The sequence below is a fragment of the Sarcophilus harrisii genome, chromosome 2 (assembly GCF_902635505.1).
Source record: "Sarcophilus harrisii chromosome 2, mSarHar1.11, whole genome shotgun sequence".
Taxonomy (NCBI): Eukaryota; Metazoa; Chordata; class Mammalia; order Dasyuromorphia; family Dasyuridae; genus Sarcophilus; species Sarcophilus harrisii.
This window is the reverse complement of record NC_045427.1, coordinates 485,546,326-485,573,664: the sequence shown is the minus strand read 5'-3', so window position 1 is coordinate 485,573,664 and position 27,339 is coordinate 485,546,326. Positions and strand designations below refer to the sequence as shown.

General features: G+C 40.0%; 1 protein-coding gene across 6 annotated transcripts in view; it reads right to left on the bottom strand.

Moving 5' to 3' along the window:
* The window catches only part of ADAMTSL2 (ADAMTS like 2), an 89,861-nt gene that overhangs the window by 11,369 nt on the left and 51,153 nt on the right, over positions 1-27,339 (bottom strand). For 4 of the 6 annotated variants that reach the window (XM_031949427.1, XM_023494331.2, XM_031949428.1 and 1 more), the window contains 7 exons: positions 26,368-26,513; positions 26,138-26,261; positions 22,772-22,852; positions 18,948-19,123; positions 17,146-17,494; positions 15,525-15,900; positions 7,232-7,329 (listed from right to left, as the gene is read on the bottom strand). In XM_031949427.1, coding sequence (XP_031805287.1) covers positions 7,232-7,329; positions 15,525-15,900; positions 17,146-17,494; positions 18,948-19,123; positions 22,772-22,852; positions 26,138-26,261; positions 26,368-26,513 — 1,350 coding nt within the window. Of the gene's footprint in view, positions 1-7,231; positions 7,330-15,524; positions 15,901-17,145; positions 17,495-18,947; positions 19,124-22,771; positions 22,853-26,137; positions 26,262-26,367; positions 26,514-27,339 lie in introns of those variants that run through there. The other 2 variants (XM_023494335.2, XM_023494334.2) reach the window with 2 other exon arrangements.

Below are 27,339 nucleotides of genomic sequence, written 5' to 3'. Positions count from 1 at the left end.
CAGGCACCTAGAGCCAATTTCCTGTCTGTTGGCCAACCAGTTTGCCGAGGCTATCGAACACAGAGGTTGGGAAACTCAGGGACTCCTAGCTTTGGATTTGGAAAGGACCTTAAAGATCATCCAACCCAGCTCACTCCCTTTATCAATGAGGAAGAGAAAGCCCCAAAAGGTCAGAGGTTATGTCATCTCACATAGATAGTAAGTGGCAAAGCCAAAATTTGAACCCAGGTCATCTGAATGCTGAGCCTTTCTACCAAAGAGGCCACTCCCTACTCCCCAGCTCCCTTTTCCATAACCTTTCCATCAGAAACGCTCCAGCTTAGCATAAACCCAAGCCGATTAGCTCTGCTCCAAGACAAAACCGGACCTCTACCACCAAGTCAAGAAAGACCCAAGGCTGAGATTTAAAGGCCCTCCAGAGAGGGACCTTAAGGGCTATGGAGGTTGCCTCCATCCTCTTTCTATTTCTCCCCAGGTCCAACTGCGATAGAGAAAGGTCACCTCTTCCAGAGAGTTGCCAGGGTTCATAGTACATAGCAAATCTCTCTGCCAACTCTGTCTTGCTGAGTTCCAAGAGCTTCTTGCTGTGGGACAATAGCCTAATACCCCAGTGCAACGGCAGATAGGGACCATCCTTAAAGGAAGGCCAGGTGATGGACTCCAGGGCCTCGGGCCCATCTTCCCTCCCTGGGAAGAGACAAATAGGACAGCTTCCCCTATCTCTGAGGTTCCCAGGCACATGCTTAGGCACAGTGTCCCCTGGAAGATCACCTTCCCTACCCCTCCATGGAAAACCTGCAGAGAATAATTTTCCAAAGGAAGTATTAGCACAGTATCAGCTCCCCTCTGTCTCCTGAAAGAATTTGTCTTTTTTTCCCTTACTCCTCCTTGGTTTCATTATGACGCTAATGAGAAGGTGCTCGGGATGAACAAGCAAGGTCAGAATCCGGGGTGGCTGAAGGAGCTAGTTCCCTCTGCAGAAGGGACAAAGCCCAGAGTAGGAAGCGTTGGGGTCCTTTTTTCTGTTCTATGAACTAGGATCCATCTGAACCACAGAATGTCAGAGTCACCAGGAACCTTAGAGATCTTCTATTACATCTTCTTCCATTTGCATACAAGGAAAGTGAATGGGGAGCCACAACAAGACCACAACAAGGGGTAGAATTAGAATTAGAACCCATCCTACTTCCTGCCTCCCCATCCAGCACTCTTTGCCTAGTCCATGCTGCTGCTTGGTTTTTTTTTCCTGAGGCAATTGGGGTTAAGTGACTTGCCCAGGGCCACACAGCTAAGAAGTGTTAAGTGTCTGAAGCCATATTTGAATTCAAGTCCTCCTGACTTCAGGGCTCTAGTCCATGCTGCTTCTTAACAATTATGCACAATGTGCCTCAATTTTCCTGTCTGCATACTAAAGATGCTAATATTCAGAGGTTTTTAGGTCAAAAAATCACAAGATTCCAATTTTAATACACTTCTACCAGTCAAGGTTTGCTTTCCTGAGAGGTTGGAGGTATAAAATAACATCAAATTTCACCTTTGCTCCTATATCTTTCTCAGACCCCTATAAATAAGAGTCTGAAGTGCCAATCAAGCATGGAACAAAATGAAAAAGTGAGCCATTATTATGCCCTCTTCCCATAATTATTACAAGGAGAGATAGTGGAGACTTAAACAAGGAGAAAGAGGTGAGTGGGGAATGGTGGGTGAATGTTTCTGAGGGAGATGAAATTGAAAAGAGGACAGAGGTGGGATTCTTTTTAAGGTGATTTCTCCTGCTCCACAGGCTTGGCACCCAGAGTTGTCCTGCCTTAAAGTTAGAATAACTTTATAACTTAAGGTTATAAAGTTTGCTTATAATTTTTTAATCTCATGTACTGTGAACATAATAAAATTCATTCACATCTAAACATGAAATGGTTATATTTCTATTTTACCAGGCCAGACTCATGTTTCCTGGGTCTCTTTGGGAAAAAGTTCCCTAGCTATAAATATTTACTACTCTTAGGGAGCATTTCCAATGGGAAATGCTATTGTGAAAGTGATTTTGGAAATGACACCGATTTCTCTAAATATCAACAATTGAAGGAAGGATTAACACTGGAGGGAAGGTAAGAGAGAAGGAGAAAGAAAATGTAGGGCAGGAGCTTGGTCTAATGGAAAGAACCTTGTAATGTACTCTTTGTCCAGAAACCTGGCTTTGAGCTCTGGTCCTGCCACTGACTCACTGTCTAAGACCCAGGCTTTTGTCTTTTTCTCTTTATCTTCTGTCTCTGCCTCTCTGTGCATCTGTCTGTCTGTCTCTCTCTCTGTCTCTGTCTCTGTCTCTCTCCATGTCTTTCTCTATAGATAGATAAATAGAGAGAGAGATCTTTCTCCACTTCACTTTCTCTTTTTTTGAAAAAACAAGAGTGTCGAAATGAAATGGTCTCTCTTATCCTTTTCAGCTCTAATATTCTGACTTGATATACTGGGAAAGTGTTTTAATCCCTTCCTGACTTTCCTATAGCACATTCTCACTCTGAATTTCAGCCTTATCTTCCCAAGTAAACATTCAATTCTAAAATCAAGGTCTCATTTATTTCTCTTGTCCCTTCTCCCAACACTACCAAGCACTTTGTTGAGCTCAAAAAGAATTGAACTGAAATGAACTGATCCCTAAAAAGAATGAGAATTATATACAATAAGGTTAGTATGAATATTGGGGAGAAAGGAATAGTATTAAGGGAAATATATAAAAGTTTTCAAGGCTACCTTCTCAAAACAGAATTTCAGAGTTGAAAGAAAATGGAATGTTAGAACATAGAATATCAGTGCTAGAAGAGACCTTGAACATGGAACCTTAGGACTGGGAGGGACTCTAGAATATAGAATGTCAGAGCTATATAGAACTTTAGAACATAGAATATCAAAACTGAAAGAGACCTTAAACATAGAATGTTAGAACATAAAACATAGAGCTTTCAGAGCGCAAATGTTAGAATATAGAGTATTAGTGCTGGGAACATAAGACACAACTCAACAGGACTTTGAATATCAAATTGTCAAAGCTAGAAAAGACTTTGAACATGGAATATAAGCAGACAGGACATAGAATGTGAAGCTGGCAGAGACCTTAGATTATAGAATGTTAGCCCTGGAAGGGACCTTAAACATAGAATGTAAAAACATAGACTATATCAGAGCTGGATGGGACTTTCAAAACCATCTAATTCAAATTCTTAGGTTACAAATGAAGAACCTAAGACTCAGTAAGAGTGGAGAAGGGGAATGGGGTGTTGGTAAAACACTCTAGTAAGGGGTAAAACACTCTACAACATAAATGACTATAATGGACTATAACCGGACATCATGAGTGCATACAAAATATACAAACTAATTTCAAAGTGAGGAAAAAGCCATTACTTGCTGGAGATCTCATGGAGAGCTCTCTGAGAAATCAGGCTTTAGGTTGAGTTTTAGATGATGGCTAGAAATTAGAGACTGAAAAATGCAAAATCATAAACTGATTTTCTAGAACTAGAAAAGACCTTGTGGTAAAATACAAAGAACCTTGGGATTAGAAGAACCTGGCTTAAAACGCCAGTTCTTACTGGCTCCAACATGATCTTGGACAAGCTAATTCATCTACATCTCTGATTTCTCCACTGTAAAATGTAGGGGATGATATAGATGATTTCTAAAGCTAAATGGTATAAGCCTAAGATTCAATGACTGAGGCTGGTTCTGGTGAGGACATCAATTTCCCCACCAATCAAAGACACTCAACTTGGTTCTTCCTAATCACCACATTCTTTAATATCCCACTACAGTTGTGATCTTATTGATCTGAGTACTCTTCCCAACCCTACAGACTATAACCAATCCAAATAAATTCCACTGCAGCAGACACTAGGAAAATAAAACAACCCCACCCATCACACTACCACCCATGAGCTGCCATCTCCTAAAAGCTCAAGTTAGACATACAAAACTGCCTTAAGAGAAAAGAATGGACTTTTTTCCTCCTGAACTGCCTCCTCCTCCCCTCCTCCCCCCAAAGAAAGCATAGCTCTACAACAGACACTATTTTCTCAAAGTTAGGCTATATAATCTTCAGCCTTGGGGAGGAGAACTTTTCATAAACAATCTGATTTGAATATCCCTCGGCACCTAGGGCCTACAGAACTGAAAGTCCACTAGACCTTGGCAGAATTCTTCTCTAACATTCTAGTAGTGTCATCCCTCCCGACATTATTGGGGGCTAATTCATTAGCAGTAAGGAATCAGATTGTTTCCTTTGTCTCACAGAGACAGCTGAAAGGGAAACTCCTCATTTTACAAAGACACTGAAGATCAGAGAGGTACAAGTGATTTGCCTAAGATTATACAGGCATTAATTGTCAGAGAAAGAATTTGTCTTCTGAATTCAGAATCTTTCTACTGTATCACAAATAAACATTCTTGATCTCTCTTACAACAACATATTTTAGATATAGATCTCAACATCACTGCTGACTCGGTGTCAACCCAATCAGATTATTTAGGACTAAAAATATACTACCAGTATTCAAATAATCAAATCTTTATCATGGATGGATGATTGGAGGAGGGGGAAGAGATGAAGCTTAAAACATTTCTACCACTTTAAACATTCCAGGACACAAGATCTGAGGGAGCTAGAAGGTTAAGGCTGATAGAACTAAGGTCTTTGTGTATTGCTCTAGGGACAGGGGTAGATTATCATTACCATGCACACGAGTCTATTATTATACTCTCTCTGAAGCAACAGCTTTCCTTCCTAAAATGAGTAGGATGCCAAGATTGCTAGACCTTCATCACATAATGTTTCTGTTTCCGGCTGATTTTTGTATCCTGGCTCTCTTGGCACAACTGGGAGCCCAGGGAAGCAGGGAGCCATCTGCTTATCTAGACCAGGACTTCTCAAACTTTTCCCACTTGTGAAGCCTTTTCACCCAAGAACTTTTTATGCTTCCCTACCTCAAAAATGAGCCAAGGTGTTTCTGGCAGCCTTCGTGCATGTGCAGTGCAAAGTGCACATGTAGTGTGCTCAGAACCAAGGCTGCAGTGAAGTTGCACGATGCAACAACATGGGCAAGCGCTGCCAGAAACACCTCAGATTCATTATGCATTTGGTTTTGAATTATTTTTTGATTGTTGCATTCAGAAACCTTTTATTGTTGCCAAATTTTTGTGAGCCCCATATTCAATTGCACAGTGATCCACAATTTAAGAAGCTTTGGTCCAGGGTGAATTAGTGAACTGAGCCCAATCCCCAAATATCATGGCTCTGGTGGATAGCCCCTAGCCTGTGTGAGATGAAGAAAGCTTTAGTCTTTTCCCAGAACCCACTCCCCATCTTCTGTTTCACCTCACCCTCACCACTGCTTTTATGGAGGTAATTAGCGGGTACTCCTTTCATTATTACAGATGGGGACAGTCAAAGCCCAGTTATGTGAAGTAACTTGCACAGCATCCCTCTTCAAATGGATGACAGAACTGGAACTCTGCAGTCTTCTGACTCGGAGCAAAAGAATTCTTTCCACTTTCCATCTTTCCATCACAAAGCCAACTTCCTTAAATTTGGTCTCAGAAAGTACTTCTATCTTTATTGCCAAATAGAGTCCTGGAACCTCAGAGCTGGAAGGGACCTTGGAGTCTAGTCCAATTCCTTCATTTTATGGAGGAAGAAACTGAGACCCAGAGAAGAGAGACAATTTCCCTACCAGAGGTCACATCGTAAGTTAGACTTTCTAAGCTAGCCATTTAATTCTGATTGCATGGTCAGTGAGAATTAGTTTTTACTTAGCATGAAAAGATCAAGTCAAATCTATCAGAGATTTTGTATAGAGCCAAGATCAGTTCATTTTTAAGGGTCTTAAGCTAATACTGGATAGTCATATTATGATAAGCTTCTTTGGGGTTCACCAGCTTGTTTCCCTAATCAAGTACAGTACTAATAAGGTAAGGCTTATGGGTTCAATTCCATGCGGGTCAGCTAGCTTCCTCCTTTTTTGTGACCACAGACGGAATGGCACCAGGCATGCAACCTGCAGCCATCTGCCCTTGCTTCTAATGGGGACCGAGATCCAGAGTCTACTTGGTTCATTTTAACCCCTACCCATTAGCAGAAAATCAATTAAAATGGCAAATATCTTAGTGATGATGCTAGAACATTCTTAAACATTAGACTTAATCTTAATAGAAACTAGGACGCACCTTGATTCTCTCATCTCTGTAAATTTCTCTTCCCTACAAAATCCAAAAAAATCTCCCAATAATTGAAAAGATCATCTAGCTCTTAAATCCACTCCTCCCCCCAAGTTATTTTTTCAATATTTTATTGTTTTTAAGCATGCTTCTTTCACATCTGTCTATACTATGAACTCTCAATTATTTTCATGTTCTTTTCCTAAGACAAATATTTAATCCCAGGGTAGTCTTTTTTTCTGATCATTCACTTCCAGGACTTTCTGAGACACCTCTTCCTTCCCTCCAACCCTTACCTCATATCAGCTTATGTTCAGTCTAGGAAAAAAATTCACTTAAATACTACATGTGCTCAAAGTACAATTAAGAAGGAAAATCTATTAGGGGGAAAACATGTGGCAAAATCAGATCTATTTGACTGGATTATTCTTTTCCATTCTTCATTAGCATAGATAATTATAAGCTAATCATAACTGGTTTATAACCTTCTAAAGGACAACTTTGGGGTCTTATTGTGTACACAGTGGTGTCAAACTCAAGTAAAACTGAATATTGTATTTTCATTTATTTTGTTAAACATTATGCAGCTCTATTTTTAATCTGGTTCTTCCCTAATCTGACATAAGGCCTTAATATAGCTAGTATTTGGGATCTGATGAACTAATTAATATTTTAAAATGTGATCCCTTCCAACTCCAGAATTCTATAAGCTATACCTTACATCTTATGTTCAAAAGTCTCTTTCTTGCTCTGAATATCACTGTTCTCTATCCTCACTTCTTTAAGATCCTGTTCAACTCTAACATCCTACATTCTAGGGCCTCTTCCAGCTCTGATATTCTACCCATTCTTAGGCCCCTTTCTGATCTGACATTCTGTGGTACTAGGAGTGTTGGGTTGATATTCATGGCAATGATCATGGAGACGTGATGGTGAAAGTGATAGTGAGGTAATGATGATGACTCATGCATTGGGATGTGGGCTCGTTGGTGGCTGCAAATCAAAACTCATGCATGACAACTACCTGTTGTGCAGGTGGAGCTACAAGGCTCGTGGGAAGAGAGCTTCCACCTGTACATGTCAGCAGGACTCACACCTTGCTTCCTGGACTTGGGCCTGGTCCTAGAAACAAAACCAACCACAGAAATTGACGAGGAAAAACTCCAGCCTGTCCCACAGAACCCTCCAGCTGATTCTGGGGCTTGGATTTTGGAAATTTGTTATAGAAGGGGGTTAGTTTGGGCTTGTTTGGGTTGTTGTTTTTGTTTCGGTGTGTGGTTTTGTTTTATTTTGTTTCATTTTTTAATAACATACCTGTCCTGATTCCCCCAGTAGAATCCCCAGCCTGGTTAGAGTTAGAGCTTCCACTCTCTAGAAATAGAGAGAATGGGATAAAAGAACCCACAAAGAGAAACATTTAAGAACTGAATAAATGTCTGCATGTTTGTTTTTTGATTTGTTTTGTTTCCCAGCTCAAAATCTTATCTGAAACAACTCAGGTATTAAAGGTATGGGATCTCCTTCCAGAAGATGTGAAGAATCAGAAGCTCAGGGCCTTCTTAAACACTCTGCTTAGCTCAGTGGTCCCTATAAAAGTATGAGATTTGGGAGTGTGAACTTCTCAAAACCTGATTCTTAACTCTTTTTCTTTTGCTGAGCTGGGGTGGTAAGCTGTAGGCTTTTTCGGCTGCAGAAAAGGCATTCGTAGGCTGAAAACATCTGAGTTCTTGCTGCTTCCCCCTCCTCAGCTGGAGATGTTTAATTGAATGGTGGACACCAGCCACTTGGCCAGCAAAGCCTCATAAAAATCAGCTGTGAGTACCGCAGCCCCAGTTCTCTGCACTGCCAAGTCTCCTCTTGACTCCCCCGTTCACATTTCAGCTCAGGTCTGGGTCTACACACACCAACTGGCTTTTTGTAGTTGTTTTTTAAAAGGGAAGTACAGATGAATTATAATTATGTGGAAGAGGTGGAGCTGGGAGGGACCTTAGAATACAAAATGTTCGAGCAAGAAGGGACCTCAGGACATAGAATAGCAAAGCATAGAATCTCAGACTTGGAATGAAGCTAAAGGACTCTCTAATGCACCTCCTTCATTTTACAGATGGGAAAACTGAAGTCCAGAGAAGGAAATGACTTATTCAAAGTCAGATAGTTAGTAGTAGAGTCAGGACGACATTCACTGCTCTTTTAGATGCATTCATTGCAATGTTCAACCCAGCTAATTAGGTTGAAAATACAGATTGCTAAGTGTTAATTAGCTGAGTTTTAAAAAATAACATCGTTAGATTAAATATAGCCTTATTAGGTGTGCTCTTCTCCATAATCTGGTTTTGAAATACAAACACAAGCTAAATGTTCAATTTAGAAACTAAATTTGTGTGTTTTATCAATAGAAGCAAGCAACTCTAAATTTTGGGCTTCACTCCCATAGAAGCTAGGATGTTCTGAAAAAGCAGAGAGGGTATAAGCAAACCTCAGGATTTGTTATTTCTCGAGAGACCCCAAACTCTGCTCATACAAGGGGAAGTGTAGCAAGGGTCCTATCTAATTGATGTAAATTAGATAACTTGAGTCCCAAGTCCCATTTTAAGTCTTAAATCACATTTTTGTTATATATCTCCTTTTCCTTTGAGCCATGGGATATCAGCTAAAAATCATCTTAGGTTCATGTCAGCTTAATAGGGCCCAGATCAGAAGACATGGATTTTCCTGACTGGCCACATGACCACTTTGGGGAAGGTAGAAATTACCCCAGAGATTTATTGTGATAGAAATTCTTTGTGAACTAAAGTACTACAGCATAGTAAGTGTATAACAACCAGTATCATGTTTGGACAGCTATTGTCAACTAAAACCGTCTGTGGGTTTAAAACGGGAACTCCTGTTCAAATTTCACAAGCAAGTATGAATAATACTCATCTTCCATTTCCCAGAGGACTCCCGCCCTCATGATAACATGGGGCCTTACTTATCCCTACAAATAGGACTCTAGTTAATGAATCTGTTCATAGTTGTTCCCTATTTACTAGAGGCAGCCCCAGTTCTGGATCTTAGTCAGGATGTGAGAGAAAAAGAAAAAAAGAAGACAGAAGACTCTTAAATAGGAGAGAAAGAAGAAGAGAGATGGGACCAAAAAAAGAAAGAAATTTTAAAAAGAGAAGAGAAAAAGGAAGTTCATGGAAAAGAAAAAAAAAATGAGAGAAGAGAAAGAGAATAGGAAATTACTGATTTGGAGTGAGAGGACTTGGATTTAAATATCACCCTGAGAAAATTGAGTCTCTCTCTGGGATTCCTTAAGGAAGGAAAGAATGGAAGAGGAAAGAGGGAGAGGGAAAGAGTGGTATCATTTTACAGATAAGGAATCCCAGAGAGAACTTGATTTGTCTGGGGTCACACAGGTTGTATCTTGCGAAGGTGATATTTAAACCCAGGTCCTCTTATCCCAATCAGTACTCTGTCCATTGTACCAAGCTGCTTGACATGAAAAACACATTAACTTCATATAGCATCTAAAGTTCAGTTTTTCAACAGCATTCCATTTTCCCCAATCCAAGAGAAATTAAATGAACCACACCCCTCCAGAGTAAGGAAATGCCACCATCTTTGTCTAGGTACATTTTCCTGGTTATATGTGACAACAGTGACTAATGCTTGATTTGGTGAGAGTGAGGGATTGTGGTTTAAAAAGTGCTACTTAAAACCTGCTCTTGATTTTAAGAAACAAAAGACATTTTCAGGAATAACTAACTAAACAGTATTTCCACCATAGCAAACTTCACATCTTTGAGGAAACAAAACAAAACAAAACATCTCATTTATTTGCAAAACAATGCCAACAAGTTTCCTTCTTAGAAATCCTCAGAAATACAAATTCAAAAAGAAGCATCCAGAGAAAAATGAGACCAATGGGCCAAGTAGCCCAAGGGTGCCACAGACAATATTGTGCCTTAACTGGAGTCATGTCTTAACTTCCAGGCTCAGGATTTACTAAGATTGTTAAATTGTGATGTTTTAAAATCTCATGTCACAGTAGTCGAGCCTGTTATTGTTCAGCTGTTTCTAGCCCAGAGAGATAGGCAGCTTATACTATTTCTAGATAGGAGAAGCTCTAAAATGCCCATGTCAAGGATCAACCCCAAAAAGCCTGTTTTTCAAGCTTTGTTTTGTGGTTTTGTTTTTTGTGATTGTTGTTGTTTTTTAATTTCCAAGGCTTAAGAAAGGGACACCATTTGTTTTGAACATTTGATTCCAATGGCCCCTCCCTTAACTGTTTGTAGCAGTTACACAGAAGAATGGAAATAGCATTTCTTTTCATGTTCGTTCTCAACCTCCAAACCCCCGCTCTGACTTTACCTTTCAACTGGGCAGACATAATTTCCTGTGTTTAGAACTGAGGGGAGACGTGGCTATTTTAGCCTACTCACTTTTCAGTTCATTGCACCATGGGCTTTATCTCTCCCAAACATCTTTGCCTCTGTGCCCGCCTCATCGCCTGATGGTTCCTTGGCCCAGAGGGAATATCTCTAAATCTGGCACCACCAGCAAAAATGATATAAGACACTGCCTTTCTCTGAGACTCACCCAGAACAAACAACCGCCTCTCTGCCCCACCACTATACACATATACAAATCAGAGGCTTTTTCTGGGTGGCATCCTAAACAAATTACAGGAGAAACCCCAGCTATGGGTGTTAGAGGACCCCTATAGGAAATGGAGCTCCTTAGAAAGTTGGGTCACAACTCTCTAAGCTTTCCCTGGCCTCCATTCTCCTATATGTAAACTTTTGGGGGATAGAAATAATTTCTCTTTCACATCTCTATTCCTATAGCTCAGCATTGTTCCTTAGACACAATAAGCATTTGACAAATGCTTTTCATTCACTCATTCCTTCATTCACCCTTTATTCACTCCCTCAGAGTGAATGAGAATGTCCTAGGTAAAAATCTAAGTCAGTTTTATGGAATCATCACATTTTTAGAACTCAGAGACCCAAATGATCATTTAATCCAATCTTCTCATAAAATACGTGAGGAAACATAGATCCTAAACAATTGCCCAAGGTCATACAACAAGGTAGGACTGAAAGCTAAATCATTTCCAGACCAGTGCCTTTTCCAGCATACCAAGCTATCTTTCTAGAAGGGGCCTCTGTGTTCAGTCCCTGACCACTAAATAGTTACACCTTCACTAACACAGAAAGATGTGTTAGCATCTCAATTTTAAAAAGATCAATAATTTCTAACATCCTGACTATCAGAAAAGCAACCCTCTCTAAAATTCCCTGAGACCTGCCCTGGGATCCAGAAGTCATCCCCCCTCCCAAGTATCTTGGAGCTTAGAGGGTGGTCTTTAAATGAACCGAGGCATTTGGTCCCCTCTTGTCCTGTGCTGGCTTATAAATAACTGAAATGTCTTGTCATCTGGAAACATTTAGGCTCTGGACCACATGGAAGAGCAGACATAACTATTATTCTACTTTGTCATCTGAGTACAAACAGCAGTAAGCTATTATAGAACTTCTATAGAGGGAGAGAGAGAGAGACACAGAGAGAGACAGAGACAAAGACAAAGACAGACAGAGGCAGAGAGAGAGACAAAGAAAAACAGAGACAGATAGAGAGAAAGAGAGCAAAAAGAGAGACAGACAGACAGAGGCATTGACAGAGAAATAGGAATAGGGAGACAGTTAAAGAGGTTTTCCCTCCTTATTCCATAGTCTTTGATGGCCTGGTGGTGGAATGGGGAGTTAATGAAGGTGGCTTTATCTTGTATTTGGCTGGGGAAGGAAGTAGAGTAGTATCAGAATAATCTCTTCCCTTTGGCAGGAATTCTCAGTCTGCAATTGTCTATAATTTTGATCTCCTAGTGTCAAGGCAGGGTCTTCTTAATCATCCACCTTAAAAACTTGGAGACCATATAATTAAGGTCCCTTTGGCCTTCTAGGCCTGAGTTTTCTTGAAGTCTGGGGAAGATATAAAGCTTCCCAGGAGAACCTTGCCACCTAATGCTCTGGAGCATTGAAAAGAGAAGAGATAAGTGACTTTCTGGGAATTCTGGTCCTGTGGATATTGCCAAGGTACAAGAGAGCCCCAGAGATGGCCACACCCTCCCCCCAGCCACATGGCATGCAAGTTACACTTCAGAGACAGGATCTATCTATCCTGCCTGCAGAAGAAAACCTCAACCACATTGAGTCTGGGGGCAGGCTCAATACTGGTAAGGAGCGATTTGAGGAAGGCCATAGTTTCCCTCCTTTACATGAATTTAGAGGTAGGATACAGGTGTATCTATTACCCACACAAAGTTTTCTAAAACGTTCCTGTGCCTAAAAGTTATGACCAACACCTCCCCCCTACCCCGTGCCCTTTCCATACTGCTCTTATTCAACATTGAGCATCTACTGCCTTTGTGCTGAGTCTTTTGTCTTGGTCTATTTGTGATGAAAATTCAAATCTGCATCAAAAACGGCACCAGAATCACAGAATTAGAACTGTATGAGCCTTCAGTGGCCTGCTGATCCAATCCAGGCCTGAATTAGAATCTCTTCTGCAGCACTTCCAGCAATCAGGCATCCAATCTTTGTTGGAAAACTTCTAGTGAGGAGCAAGCGCCACTTCCTGATTTCATTCATCCCAGTTTGGAATTGCTCTAATGATCAAGAAGATTTTCCTTACATCAAACCTGAATTTGCCTCTCTATTTCCTTCTCATTGCTTTATCTCTGCCCTCTGGGACCTAGTCTGAATCCTCTTTCAGATTACAGACTTTCAAATACCAGAAAAACTATCTTCTGCCTTCTACCCCCAAAGTTCTCTTCTTCCAAGTTTTAACACCCTCCTTCAGTTCCTTCAACTCATCATTATATATCATAACCTTGGAGCAGCTAATTATTTTGTGGCTAACTAGACCTATAGTCAGGAAGACAAGTTCAAAGCCATTCTCAAACCCTCAGCATCAGTGATCCTGGACAAGTCACTTAATCTCTACCTTAACCTCTGTCTGCCTCAGTTTTCTCAACTATAAAATGGGGATAATAAAAGTACCTATATTACTGTTGTGAAGCACTTATCATAATACCTGGCATGTTATAAGTGCTTAGTAAATCATTAAATTTATCATTGAAAGATTCCCTTCACCATTCTGATTGCCTTCTTTTGGATGCTCTCCAACATGTCAATGACCTCAAGTCCAAATTATATGATTTATTAACCTCTTGAAGGATCTATAAAGTTACTAAGTATTCTATAAAAAAAATACAAGTATGGCTTTAAAAAGAGATTTGATTGTTCTATTTAGCTCAATTCTGCAAATTCAGGAGAAGAAAGGAATTTCTTAAGTAGCTAAAAGGCTTAACACATAAGAAATTCTCAATGTTTGTTGAATGTCCTCAAAACCAACTATGATGTTGCTACTCTCTCAAAAAACTAAAACAAAAGCAAAATCCCAGCAAACCCTATCTTCCCACTAAATAATGAGTTAGTTCAGTTCAGTGATTACTATAAATTTTATCACCATCACCATTGCTACCATAAACATATACACAAACATTCCAAGAGAAAAGCAGTTTCTATCAAGAACAAGGAACTGTCTGTAACATCATAATGTGAGGTGAATCACTATAAAAGAGGGCAGCTCAACACATTGTAGTAGAAAACTAAATTTCCCAGAAACAACTTGGGGAGCCTTCTTCCCCACCTCTCCTTGGGCTTTGTCAGTTCTGGAAATGGAACTGAAAGGGGGAAAAATAGAACATCAGTAACTTTGTCTTGTAGCTTATTGTCTTGAAAAAGGTCAATCTGTCTTGTGATCTGCAAGGCCCTCAGTCACCCCTTTGGGAGAATGTCTCATTCTCAGAAACTGAGCCCCTGACATGATTAATCCTTTTAAATATGTAATGGCTTAAATATGCCATGGAGCAGAGAGCAGGTGCTATAATTACTCCCAGGTACAGGGAGGCAACCAAACCTAATCTGTCTAGTGCTGCCTGTTCCATGTTTCTGATCTAAACTTTCTCCTGGCTTCAGTCTCTTAATATATAATTCTAATAGATCATAAGATTAATGCTGCTCAACTATAAACATCTTTTTCTCTGGGGAAAGGAGTGAAATAAATGAAAAGTTGCAGAGATGCAGATTTTGGCTCAATAGAAAAACTTTCTAGTAATTAAAACTATGTAAAAGGAGAATAGGCTACCTTAAGAGGCTATAAGTTTTACTTCCTTGGAGCTCTTTCGAATGGAGCCTTAATATCCTCTGCTCAGAGATGTTATAGAAAATATTCCCATTCAAACACGGGCTAACTTAAGATACCTCTTAAGTCTCTTCTATATAGCAATAATAATTATAATAATAACATTTACATAGCACATATCATGTGCCAGGCACTATACTGAGGGCTTTGCAGATCTTATTTCAATTGATCCTTACAACAACTTACAAGGTAGGTGCTTTTATGATTCCTATTTTACAGATGAGGAAACTAAGGCAGAGAAAGGATATGTGCCTCGCCCAAGTCCACATAAATAATAGCTGAGGCCAGATTTAAACTCAGCTCTTCCTGACACCTGGCCCAGCATGCCATCCATCACAACAAGTAGCTTACATCTCAGAAGCTCTGAAAATTCTGTAACCCTAAGAAGTTCTGTGATTTTATAGGATATGAGTTTGGTGGCACCCTGACACAAGATCTGGACTGTCTGCTTCAAAGTCTTTGTCAAGGTTGACCAGAGTTGGATGCCACAAAACAATAACAAGTCCATTCATTCACTTAGATGATTCTTTTCAGAAATTAATGGTGCAGTGAAAAAAACCATATAGATTTAGAGCCAAAGGACCTAGATTAAAATCCTAGCTTTTCTATTTTTTATCTATATGATCTTGGGCAGTAACCTCTCTAGGCTTTAGTTTCCCCATCTGTAAATCGAGGAGTCTGGGCCTTTCAATCCTATGAATTTCAAACCTAACTTGGGTCTTGATGCTCATTAGACTCTATCCTAATTTGCCTAACTCATCAGCACAATAAGAGGGAAAATAATGTTCACTTGATCTTGATCTTGTGCTAGACATTAGGAAAAAAGAAGGAATCTCTTTCTAGTGCCCTACCCAATATTCCTTGAATAAATATAAAGAGCTTCCCAACTCTCTCAATCTACCCACCTGGTAAACTACTGACATTTGCACTTAGTAAGAATCTTCTGAAGAGATGGTGATCTCTCAGTCAATGTGAAGAAAAACCTGTGCTCCTTGTCCCCCTCAAGAGCACAGCCCTTAGATGTCCAAAAATGTAGCATATGGATGTGGGAAAAATTTTCCTACCTTGCTTTGTGTGTCCTGTTTCCTGGTGAACTAGGGAGGGCTGCACTGGCATTGGGGAATGGTGTCTCTGATGATGTATTGGCCATCTTATCACTGGTCAGCTCCAAGTAGGTACCATTGAGGATATAAGCCCCTTCATTCTCCTCATAATCCAAATAGAGGCTGTCCATGGGAGAGTTCCCTGGGTGATGTGGGTCACCTTGAGCAAAAATACTGTTCACTGTTACATTCAGGACAAACTCTTTAGAGTCAGAGTTCTTGCCCAAAAGTTGGTCGGAGATGGCATTCTCTGAGAGGAACTCCTGGGAGGCAAAGTGAGCATCAGTGTCTTGATCTTCCTTTTCTCCTGCATGAACCACTTGGGTAGTATTTGAATCTGATATTTAAAACAAAATAGGGGGAACAAAATGGAAAGAATGATGAATTGAAAAGTCAAGAGATCTTGTACTGTCTACCTGTGTGATATTCAGCAAGACAATTCCCCTCTCTGGTCTTTATTTCCCTCATCTGTGAAATAATGGCACTGAATTAGGGGATTTCTGAGGTTATTTCCAGCTCAAATATTCTGTTTATAGGAGGCTATGAATCAAGCCAAAAGGATTTTTATGCCAGCATTAGACATGCACAGACATCAGCATGTAGTGAGTGATTTGGGAAGAAAATCTAAAAAGTTTCTGAATCCAAAAATATTTTCCCTAGCATAACTTAATTAAAGTAAACTATTATTGATTGAGATTCAGTGCAATATTGTGGAGAGAAACTTAGCTTCAAAGCTCACTTCTGATATTTACTAGTTGCATAATCATTGGAAGCTGCTTCACCTTTCTAAACCTCAGTTTTCTCTTCTGTGGGGATAATGCCATAGTACCTGCCTCACAGGATTGTGGGAAGGTTCAGTGAAATAACATTTTAAAAAATAGGTCAGTTACTATGATATATTCCTTTGTTTTAAGCATTGCCTTCTTGCAGGATTGGCTTAGGTCAAATGTTCTGGGGGCAGAAAAAGCAGGATGTTAGGGGTCCAAGTACTAAAGAACTGGGTTCCTGGGGTTGGGCTGGGGTGACATAAAGTGAAGAAAAGGGCATAGAATAGGGATTCATTTCCGCCCCTTTCTAATTTTTTACTGAAGACTGGCTCTCCTGTTGGAAGAGCCTGACTAACTTGTAATATTAAATCTGGGACTCTGGAGAACAGATGTCCCTATTAATGTTTTTGCTGCACAAAATCAAGATTACTCCACAGGGCAAGGCCTCCCCTTTCTGGGAGTAACAGTCTCAGATTCAGAACGTAGGGTTGGCCAGTACAGAAAGAGTAGCTAACGTTCTACACGGCTACTCCTGATCAAAGCTTTGTACTTAGTACTAAGTTCTAAAGAGACCTGAAGAATGTTTTCAGGTACATAAGAACATAGTTGAGAGAAAGTAGGAGACTTGTGATAAAGCCAAGACATCCCCAAATGGGAGAATGTATTCCCCAGGGGACTGTAACTCTTATACAAGTAAACCTTCCCTTCAAGCCCTTTGCCAAAAAGAGAGAGCAGCAATGATCAATGTCACAGGGCATTATCTGGCATCACCCACAGTGGGGAAGTGCCCTGGACACCTCTGGCTAGCCCATTACCTCGGAAGGCTTTGCCCCTCAGTGGAGTCTCACAGTCCATGCCTCCTGCCCTCTCATACACCTCATTGGTCTCCTGACCCTTCCTCAAGTTGAGATCCTCAGAAGGGCTCTGCTGGCCAAATAGCTGGTTCTCTAGATCTAGTCTCTCCTTTGATGATTTCCTGTAGTAGCTGCCATTGTGTTGGACAAAGCCCACTAGCCCCTCGCCATCAAATTCACGGCTTTCCGCACTCTCTGATGCAGTTTCGGAGAAGGTATAGTAGACAGGCTGGATGCTCTGGGAGTGAGGTTTTCTGAGAAGGGTGTATTCAAAGGTAATTGAAGGACTCTTGCCATTTTGATTCCACACCTGGAAGAGAAATAAATTATCCTCCTATGGGTCATTCAGCTCCTCCCTCTTAGATAGAGATCATAGAATGTCAGTGCTGGAAAGGACCTTAGAACACAAAGTGTTAGGATGTAGAATGTTAGAGCTAGATGGAACCTTAGAAAATAGAACATTGCCATATAGTATATCAGGGCTGGAAGGGACCTTAGAATGTAAATTGCCAAAGCTAAAAGAGATTATCTGTCCAACCCTTTATATACATTGCACAATTAGGACCAGAGAGGGGAAGATTTTACTAAAAATCACATAGCTCACTGTAAATACTTTTTAATTAGGCAGCAAGCAAGGGAAATGAGACAAAGGGAAACCTCTTGTCTGAGAGTTAAATGAGGGAGAATTCATAACAATGGCCTATGAGAAGTATAAGTGCACTCTGGATCATCAAAGTTCAAATTCTCTTCCATGCAATGTTAACATTCAGTCAATTCATAGGAATTCTAATTTTTTGTAACTATCAAGCAATGCTCAATGGATATAGTAAATCAAAGAACAATCTATGAGGTTAAGAACAAAAAACATATCTTGACCATGTTGTCTCACTGAGATAGAACTGGAAATAATTTTAATTAAAAAGTATCTAGTTCAATGGCTTCATTTTACAGAGGTCCAGGGAGGCTAACAGATTTGCCCAGAGTCACATGGGAAATAAGTGTCATGGACAACATTTGAATCCAGGTCCTCTGATTTCAGTTTCAGACTTTCAACTCTTCTATCCTGAGAATACTTTTTTTTTTGTCATGGTTCCTGGAAAATTGGGAGCTCAGTGGGAGTTTCTACATCCATTCTGTATTGAGGGTTATGAAATACCCTGTCAAACATTTGACAGAATGTTCTCAATTCTCCTCTGCTCCACAGCTCAGATCCCCAAAACTGAGATCCTAGAAGGTTTGATGAAGGGAGATGATGCAATCATTTTCTTGGAAGGATTCTAAAGTCATACCCCAGCTGCTTTCTTCCTAGCATAGGGTTAGGAGTAGGGTAATGAGTTCAATGAACTAAAAGTTTCTCTAGCCTAAAGAATCTCTAAAAGAAAATAAAGGAACAAATACCTCTGAAAAGTGGCAGGAGTAATGATATGGGCATACCACCCCGCGGGGACATAAGGAAGGATATACTTAGGCCCCACTCCAGCCAACAGTACTATCTACCCAAATTTATTCATCCTGCCCTCTTGTCTTTCCAACCTTGATCAAAACAAACATGGCGATATTTCAGGCACCAATATTATCTTGCTTATTTCTATGATATCATCACAAGTGTCGATATCAGTTCTTATTCTGTGATATCCCTGGTGTTAACATTATTATATTCTATTCTTGATTTGAGACAATAAAACTTCTCTGACATTCAACACTTCCCTCTGGCAAGATATTTCATGCATAATAAGTTCCCCATTTTCTAATGCTGAGCATACCATGACATTCAGACCCTGGTTGGTGGGGCCCTGAGCTACGATGTATTCAATTCCAGTTTCATACACGTCCATAGGCCTTCGGTACTTCACAATGGTGCCAGCGATGTTGAAGTTCTTGGGGCTGTCTACTTTGTAGTTCCCATTAAAGAAATAGTAGCCAGCTTCATCAGCAAGAGCTAGAATAGCAAAATACACACAGGTCATTAGCCAGGAAGGAAGCCTTTGATTAGAATCAAATAAGTATCCCTGGGCTGAATTATTCTTTGGGGGGACTATCCATGACCAGAGTGAGAGACAATTCTAGAGCCCAGCAGGAAAAGCACAGGAAAGCCAGACACTGTCTCCTAGAGGACTCACCTTGACTCTACCATGAACTGCACATGTGAATTTGTATATTGATCTCTGATCCTGAAATTTTCCATTTGTAAAATGAAGGGTCTAAGACTCAGTGATCCCTAAGGCCCCTATCTAGCTCTGAAGTTCTATGTTCTAAAGTCCTTTCCAGCACTAACTTTCTATGACTCAGGAGACTGTGTCTCCCTTCCCCTCCCCCCTAGTACCCCTCCCATTCTCCCACCCAGCTTCTAAAAATACCTCCAAGTTCAGGACTTTTGCCACGTGGGTGAGTCAAACCCTGTGTCCGTGGCAAAAGTCTAACCCAAGTCAGTGCATGCTCAGGAAATGCACTCCTGTTTTAATATCAGCCTAAAATAAACAACAAAGGACATGTCTAGACTATTGAAAATAACTGGCTTAAGGCCCATTTGGTGCTGCTATTTGGGCTGTCTTGATGGACACTTTGAATCGCTACATGGTGATTAGCCTTTGCTACAGCCAATGAAGCAGACCCCAAATGCTTCATTCATTGGCCAAAGAAAGAGGGGCACAAATTGATTCTACAGTTTCCCCCACTTCAAAATTCACCTCAGTTCTGGTCCCAGTTCTTCCATTTACCATGCAACTATGGGCCAGTCCTTTCCCAAACTAATCCTCAGTCTCTCCAGCTATAAAATGAGGGACAGGAGAGTCAATTAAAGTACTGCATTCAGATTCAGAATCCTGACTTTGTTACTGCTTTTAGGACCTTAAGCTAGTCATTTAAACTCACTAGATCCAAGTTTCCTTATCTATAAAATAACAGAGTTGAAAACAATAGACTCTAGGGTTCTTTCCAGTTGTATATTCTCTGAGCTTCAACTTTCCCATCTGAAATATGAGGGTTAGTCTAGATCATATACTAAGGTCCCTTACAATTCTGGAATTCTATATCTTAAGGTCCCTTCCAGTTCTAGCATCCTCTGTTCTATAACATCCATGATACTCTTCCCAGCCAAAAACAAAAAGAAATCACTTTTGGATTGCTAGTGACTCTACTTCCTGGCTCTATATACAGAGTCCCCAAAATTTTCTCACTTTAGTCTGGGAAGGATTAAAATTCCATTTTCTGTGCTGAAAAGAAATGCTTTGTCAATTAGCAAGCTCTGACTGAGGACCTACCAGGGGTCAATCCTGAGCTAGGCTATTCCAAGGGATAAGTTAAATGTTAAATGAATGTTAAAGCTGGAAAAGGCCCTTAATGGCAATCTAGTTCAACTGTTTTCTTGTACACAAATGAAACTGAGGCTCAGGAAGAAGTGAGTTGGCCAATTATCACACACCTGAACTGATATAGGGACAAAGCCAGTGTCAAACTCAGCTCTCTGGACTATAAATCTAGTAGGCTTTCCTCTATATTGCACTACTTCCAGGAGCTAAAGAAGAGAAGGCAGAATTATGTCTTCGGTATAGTGTGTCTTACAAAACATGTCCTTTAAAAGTTGATTGTAGTACTATTGCTCTATAAGAAATGGCAAGTAGGCAGATTTCAGAAAAACCTGGAAAGACTTACATAAATTGATGCAGAGTGAAGTGAGCAGAACTAAGAGCAGAACTACTTTGTAAGTAGTATTAGCAACATTGTATAATGATCATCTAGGATAACTTAACTCTTCTTAGCAATACAATGATTCAAGACAATTCTAAAAGACTCTATGATAGAAAATGCCATCCACATCCAGAAAAAAAGAACTATGGAATCTGAATATATATCGAAGCATGCTATTTTCACCTTTTTATTTTTGTTTTTTCTTTCTTGTGGTTTTCCTCATTTGTTTTGATTCTTCTTTCACAACACGACTAATGTGGAAATATGTTTAACACGATTGCACATGTATGACCTATATCAGGTTGCTTGCTGTTTTGGATTGGAGAGAGGGAATGGAGGGAGGACGAAAAATTTGGAACTCAAAATCTTATGAATGTTGAAATTTGGAGTTCAAAATCTTATGAATGTTAAAAACTATCTTTACATGTAATTGGGAAAAAATAAAATACTATTAAGTGCAAAAAAAAAGTTTATTCCAGGAATTGGAATGGCCCGCTAGAGAGCAGGGGTTTTGCTTCCAAAGCTCCTGATGCAATTCAAGGAGTGAGCGTCTGGTGTAGTTAATTTATTATCAGATGAACAAAATGAGGAGAAAAGGGAGGCTGTTTTAAAAAATCCAATTCTGAGCCAGAGAGAATTGTAGAGCAAGTTAAAGCTGTACCCACAGACCCCCAGCAAGAACTTGACTGTCTGCAAAGGGTTAAACCTTTCACCCAAATCCAAAACCCGTTTCCTGACAATAATGACCTTCCTTCCTGCGGCTTTCCTAATGCTCAGAGTCTTAACTTGGTATTTCCACGCGTCTGTTTCAAGTAAGAAAGCTCGGGAGGCAGCCCAGAGAACAGTCTGTTTCCTGGACTGTCCGTCCCTCCCACTGAAGAGGACAAAGTAACCGGCTTGGCTGGAGGCCACACTTACACCAAGCAGCTTTCTCCAAAAGACCCTAGCCAGGGTAGACTGTCCCCAGAGGGCAGTTAAGGGGAGAACCCCAAAGGATGGGATCCTGCCTGGGGGACATTGTTCTGAAAAGGGGGGCAGCAATCAAAAAGCTTAGAAAGCTGCCCCATGCCTGGGCCTCTTGGGAGTAAGCCCAATTGGCTTTGAAGTGGCTCCCTCCCCAGATCAGGACCCCACCCAGCCCTAAACTCCTGCCTTTGAGGTGGTTTAGGGTCTGCTCAGTCTGGGAGAATGGCCACAGCAGCAAATAGTTCTAAGTAATAGCCTGCTGCTTATCACCTGCATAAGCAGAACATTCTGAGGCCACATAGTGCCTAGAACAGTGTAATCCACAGAATGAACCCTTAATAAATATTTATTGGTTAACTGATGAATAAAGAGAAGAAAAAGAAATACATAGGCTGTTCAATCTTCCCATCTTGCACCTCTCATCCAAAATCAAGAGAGAAAAGAATATGAAATCGTGGATCAGAAATTAATAAGATCCATAGAGCAACTGGCCCCAGGAGCATGCTTGGGACCACATTTGATGGCCTGGAGCTCCCTCTCTTATTTTTTATAGAAGCAAAATCTTAACTGTAGGAGAGATTTTGGCAATTCCCTAACCCAGCCTTTACTCATCCACAGAAATCTTCTCCACAGCATTTCTGTCCCAGTACCTAATCTCTGCTTGACCTCCAGTGACAGGGACCTCACTACCTCCAGAGATAGAGACCATTCTACTTCCAAACAGTTCTAAATGTTAGAAAGTTCTCCCTTTTGTTGAACCAAATCCCCCTGCCTATAATATTTATCCATTGATTCTGGAACTACATCGAAGTCTGTTTGCTCTCTTACATGACCAGAAATTCCCTTTTTTCCCTTCAGCTATAAATTTTGCCCACTGATTGCAGGGGGATGAAAAGACAAATGCTGCCAGGCTAGCCGCCAAGGCCATACACACCTAAGACGTCTGCCGACTTCTTCCGTTCTACAATCTGGATATCTCGGGCGCCAGCTGGAATGTGTGTTACCAGGGAATAGCCTGCAGGAAAACTATACATTAATGACCAGGCAACTTTCTGGTCAGTTAAAAAAAAAAAACAACAGGAAAAAGGATACTACCTTTCAAGATGCCTGGGTAAAATGGAAGGCCAATCATAAGGGACATTGCCATGTTTAGTATCTTTTCACTTCAATGAACTGTCTTCCCAACTAGACTGTGTGCATTGAGGACAGGATTATGCTCTAGTCCTAATTTTTTTTTGAGCCTCACAGGCTCAGCAACATTTGTTGTTCAGTGGTTTTCAATCATGTCTGATTCTTGGGGTTTTCTTGGCAAAAATAATGCAGTGGTTTGTCATTTTCTTCTCCAGATCATTTTACAGATAAGGAAACTGAGGCAAACAGGGAAAGGGACCTGCCCAAGGTCACACAGTTACTAAGTATCTGAGGTCAGATTTGAAGAGTCTTTAGGCCTAGTCCTCTATCTATTATGATACCTAGCTGCCTATCACATATAAAGTGTTTAATGATGGATATTTATTGTTTTTAAAAATCAATCTACATTTCTATATAACTTTAAGATTCATTAAGCCCTTTACCTCATTCATTAAATAAGCATTTATTCATTCACAAAAACTCCTAAAAGCTGATGATATTCAATCATTTCAACCATGTCTGACTCTTTGTGACCCCATGGATCTCTCTTCATGAGGTTTTCTTGGTAGAGATACTGGAGTGATTTGCCATTTCTTTCTCCAATGGCAAACAGAGATTAAGTGACTTGCCTAAGTTAGCTAGGCAGTTTCTGAGGCTAGATTTGAACTCAGATCTTTTAAAAAGCCCAGTGCTCTATCTATTGTACCACCTAGCTCCCCAGACAAGTGGTATATGTTTATTATTATGCTCAGTTTACAGATAAGGAAACCAGGCTTCCTAAAGTCACCTGGCTAAGTAGTTGAACCAGGATTTGAATTGCCTTTGATTCCTTTGCTCCTTCTACTATTGACAATTTATTGAATGACTGAATAGATTTATTAGCTGATCTACCAGAGAAGATTTAATCATATCTAGATAAACTTCATCTGAGAATTCTTGGATCCAACTATAAATCCCCCTGCTCTTTCCAGTTAAATTTTTACATGCCCAGGATATACACTTAGGGGTCCCTATTTGTATAGAATTCTTGCAGTTATCCTATCTATGAATAGTCCAGAAATTATCCTTACTCTCTAAAAGGAATTCCACTTTTTAGTTTTATAAAATTTCTGATTTTTATATCCTAAACTGGAGGGGAGGGGGTCATAGCAATAGAAAAAAGCAGAGACACCAGACTCCTCATCTTGGCTCTGCTATTTATTACCTAGGTAACCTTGGACAAATCATTTAATCTCTCTGAACTTCAGTTTCCTCCTCTACAAAAAAGTAGGGTATTGGATGAGATGATCCCTAAAGTTCCTTCCTGCTTGAAATCTATAATCCTATGAACCTGATCAAGATCACCTTGAAAAATCCTTTGACCTTCATACCATATATACCAGACAGTAATAATACAATAAAAGAAGGCACATAAGGCTCTCTTTGTGGTCAAGGAACTTTTATCGCCTTCATTTCCCTTGGTTTCTTCTATTTTTTTTTCCAGTTTGAAACCCTCCAGTTGGCTGCCCTTGAATCAGCCTCATACCCAAGAGGAGCTACATCAAAGATATTCTAGGGAAGCTTTCCTCAACATGGCATACTGTGGCCAGATTCACAGACTAACCATGATAAGTTTATTTTGAAAATACCACCTTTTGAGCATAATGTTTTCAGAAAAACCTGGAAAGAACTTATATGAACTGATGCAAAGTGAGCAAAACCAGGAGAAAATTATATACAGTAACAGCAACATTGTACAATTATCAAATGTGAATATCTTGGCTATTTTCAGAAATATACAAAAATTCAAGACAATATTCTGAAAAATTTATGATAAAAAATGCCAATCTTTCCAGAACTGATGGAGCAAACTTTCATTTTTATTTATTTTTTTTTCTATTTTTAAATTATTTTTTTCATAATATAATACGGAAATATGGTTTGTTTAACTGCACATGTATAACCTTTATCAAATTGCTTGCTTTCTCTATGAGACAGAAAAGGGAGAGATGATAGAAATTTTAGAACTCAGAATTGTAAATAAAGATTAAAATTTGTTTTTACATATATTTGAAAAAAAGAAAATATTTAAAAAAAAATTTTAAATACCCTAAGAGCTTATAGGATCACATTATCTCAACTGTGCTAGCTCTATCATCTTGCCCCTCATTAATATACATGTGTGCTCACATGCAAATCATATTGGACAGAAAAAACAATTTACTGTTCTTTTCTTCCCAAGCATTCCACCACAGTTAAGATTTTAATTATAATAAAGCTTTCATTCCAACCAATTTTCTCCTGCAGCATGCCTGCCTGACTTATTCCAATTTTTGTGTCTTTGCTCACAGTGTCCTCACTGTCTGATGTGATCTGAATTCTTGTTTTGTTTTGTTTTGTTTTTATTTTGCATTGAACTCATGAATTCATAGCTATAAGGAACTCTTGGGGAAAGAATGTCCTGCTACTAATGCAGAATAGCATCTACCTTGTAACTCATCATCTTAAAGAATTGCCAAAGACGGGGGCAGCTAGGTGGAGCAGTGGACAGAACACCAGAACACCTGAATTCAGGAAGACCTGAGTTCAAATCTGTCCTCAGACACTTAACACTTCGTGTAAGACTCTGGGGAAGTCACTTAACTCCAATTGTCTCAGCAAAAAAAGAAAAAGAAATTGCCAAAGGCAATAACAGGCTAAGATGAGATCTGTGGTCTTTTAAATTCTAAAACTCACTCTTTCATCTCTGTCTCTCTTATCCATGTCATCCCAAAAGAATCAACATTGGGTATTTGACCAAAAGGCAACGGAGAAATGTATAGTAGGAATAAGTATTTCATAGCATGTAATCAACAATCATTTGTGCATAAGATGCAATGCAATAGTGATGACTGGAAAAGAGAAGGGACTAGTCATGGAACAAGAGTTAGTGATGACAGGTGCCTTCCTGGGTATCACAAAATGTTAAAAGTGCCAGAAGACATCCAGGACATTGAGTAGTTGTTGTTTTTACTAAGAAATTATAGAAAAATCTGGGATAAGAGGTTGAGATCTGCATAAAGGGAAGACCATCAAGATCTCAGATCCATCAGAAATTTGAAGTGTGGTGGTTGGATCTGAAGTTCTCATTTCCCTGTTCCCTTCCCTCCTGCCCTAAAGCCAAAGATTATAGACAAATGAGGTTACTCACCCAGGTGGGCATTCCCTTTCCTGTAATTCCCTGTCACGTGCGTGCAGCTGCTGCCATCACCCTGACAAACGCCACATTTGTCCAGAGTGTGGGTAGAGAAGAGGACCCCATCACATCCAATGGGCTGGAAAAAGTTACAGAAAAGAGCAGTGATGTGCAGGTCCAGGGGTGAGATCAGGGCTAATTTCCTGAATGTAACTGACAGTATTTTTGCTATAATGTTTAACAACCTCACATTTTCCAGACACGCAAACCCCTCGGAAGTCGATGAATTTGCAGGAGGTCCCATCACGAGCTGGCACCATCAGCTGCCTCTGGCCATCTACGGTTGTGCAATGCAAGTCACAGGGCTTGCTTGAGATGTGCACATAGTCATCTGGTGGGAAAGGGAAGCAAGAGAGACAGCCACAGAATCAGTGGGAAGAGCATGTCCATCAGTAGCCATGCATTGGGTTGGGAGAGGGGACAAAGAGGAATGGAAGAGAAAAAGAAGCTTCTCCAGAAAGAAAGCCTCCAGAGAAACCTCCAAGAGAAAGGGAAGGGTTCCAGCTCCAAGATCATCAGCAGTCCCTACCAGATAATATTTTCCCCTAGACAATGAGGAGGTAAGGAAAGTGGGGAAACAGGGCAAACCATACTGACAGAATTACACCCAGTGGTCTTCTTGGTGAATTAACTACAGTTTCAGATCCCAAGGTGAATTCCCCACTTTCCACATCCCAACAACACATTCCCAAAGCATACATCTATAACAATATCATATCGGACAGTTTGTCTCCTATTCTACAACTTACACAGTACTTTCATATCTATTCTATTATTTGATTCCCACAACAAACCTATGCCTTTCGAGAATTAGACACTCTAGGGTTAAACATGCTTCTCTGTTTTACAAATAAAGGAACTGAGGCCCAGTGAAATGAAATGATTTGCTTATAGTCATTAATAACAATTAAGTGGCAGAGCAAAGACTGGAACCCACACCTCTAGGTTCATTATCCAGTGGTCCTATCACAATTTTGGGCTACCTTCTGTCCATTCATCCTTCCATCAGTCACTATGTATTCAGGAAAATTACTTTAATATCAGCCCAAGTAACACATAAAGAAGGAAAATCACACCAAACCTTCCCTAAAAACATATACAAGGCAGGAATAATCAAAAAAATGAAACAAAATATAGTTTAATTTCAACCCTTTTCT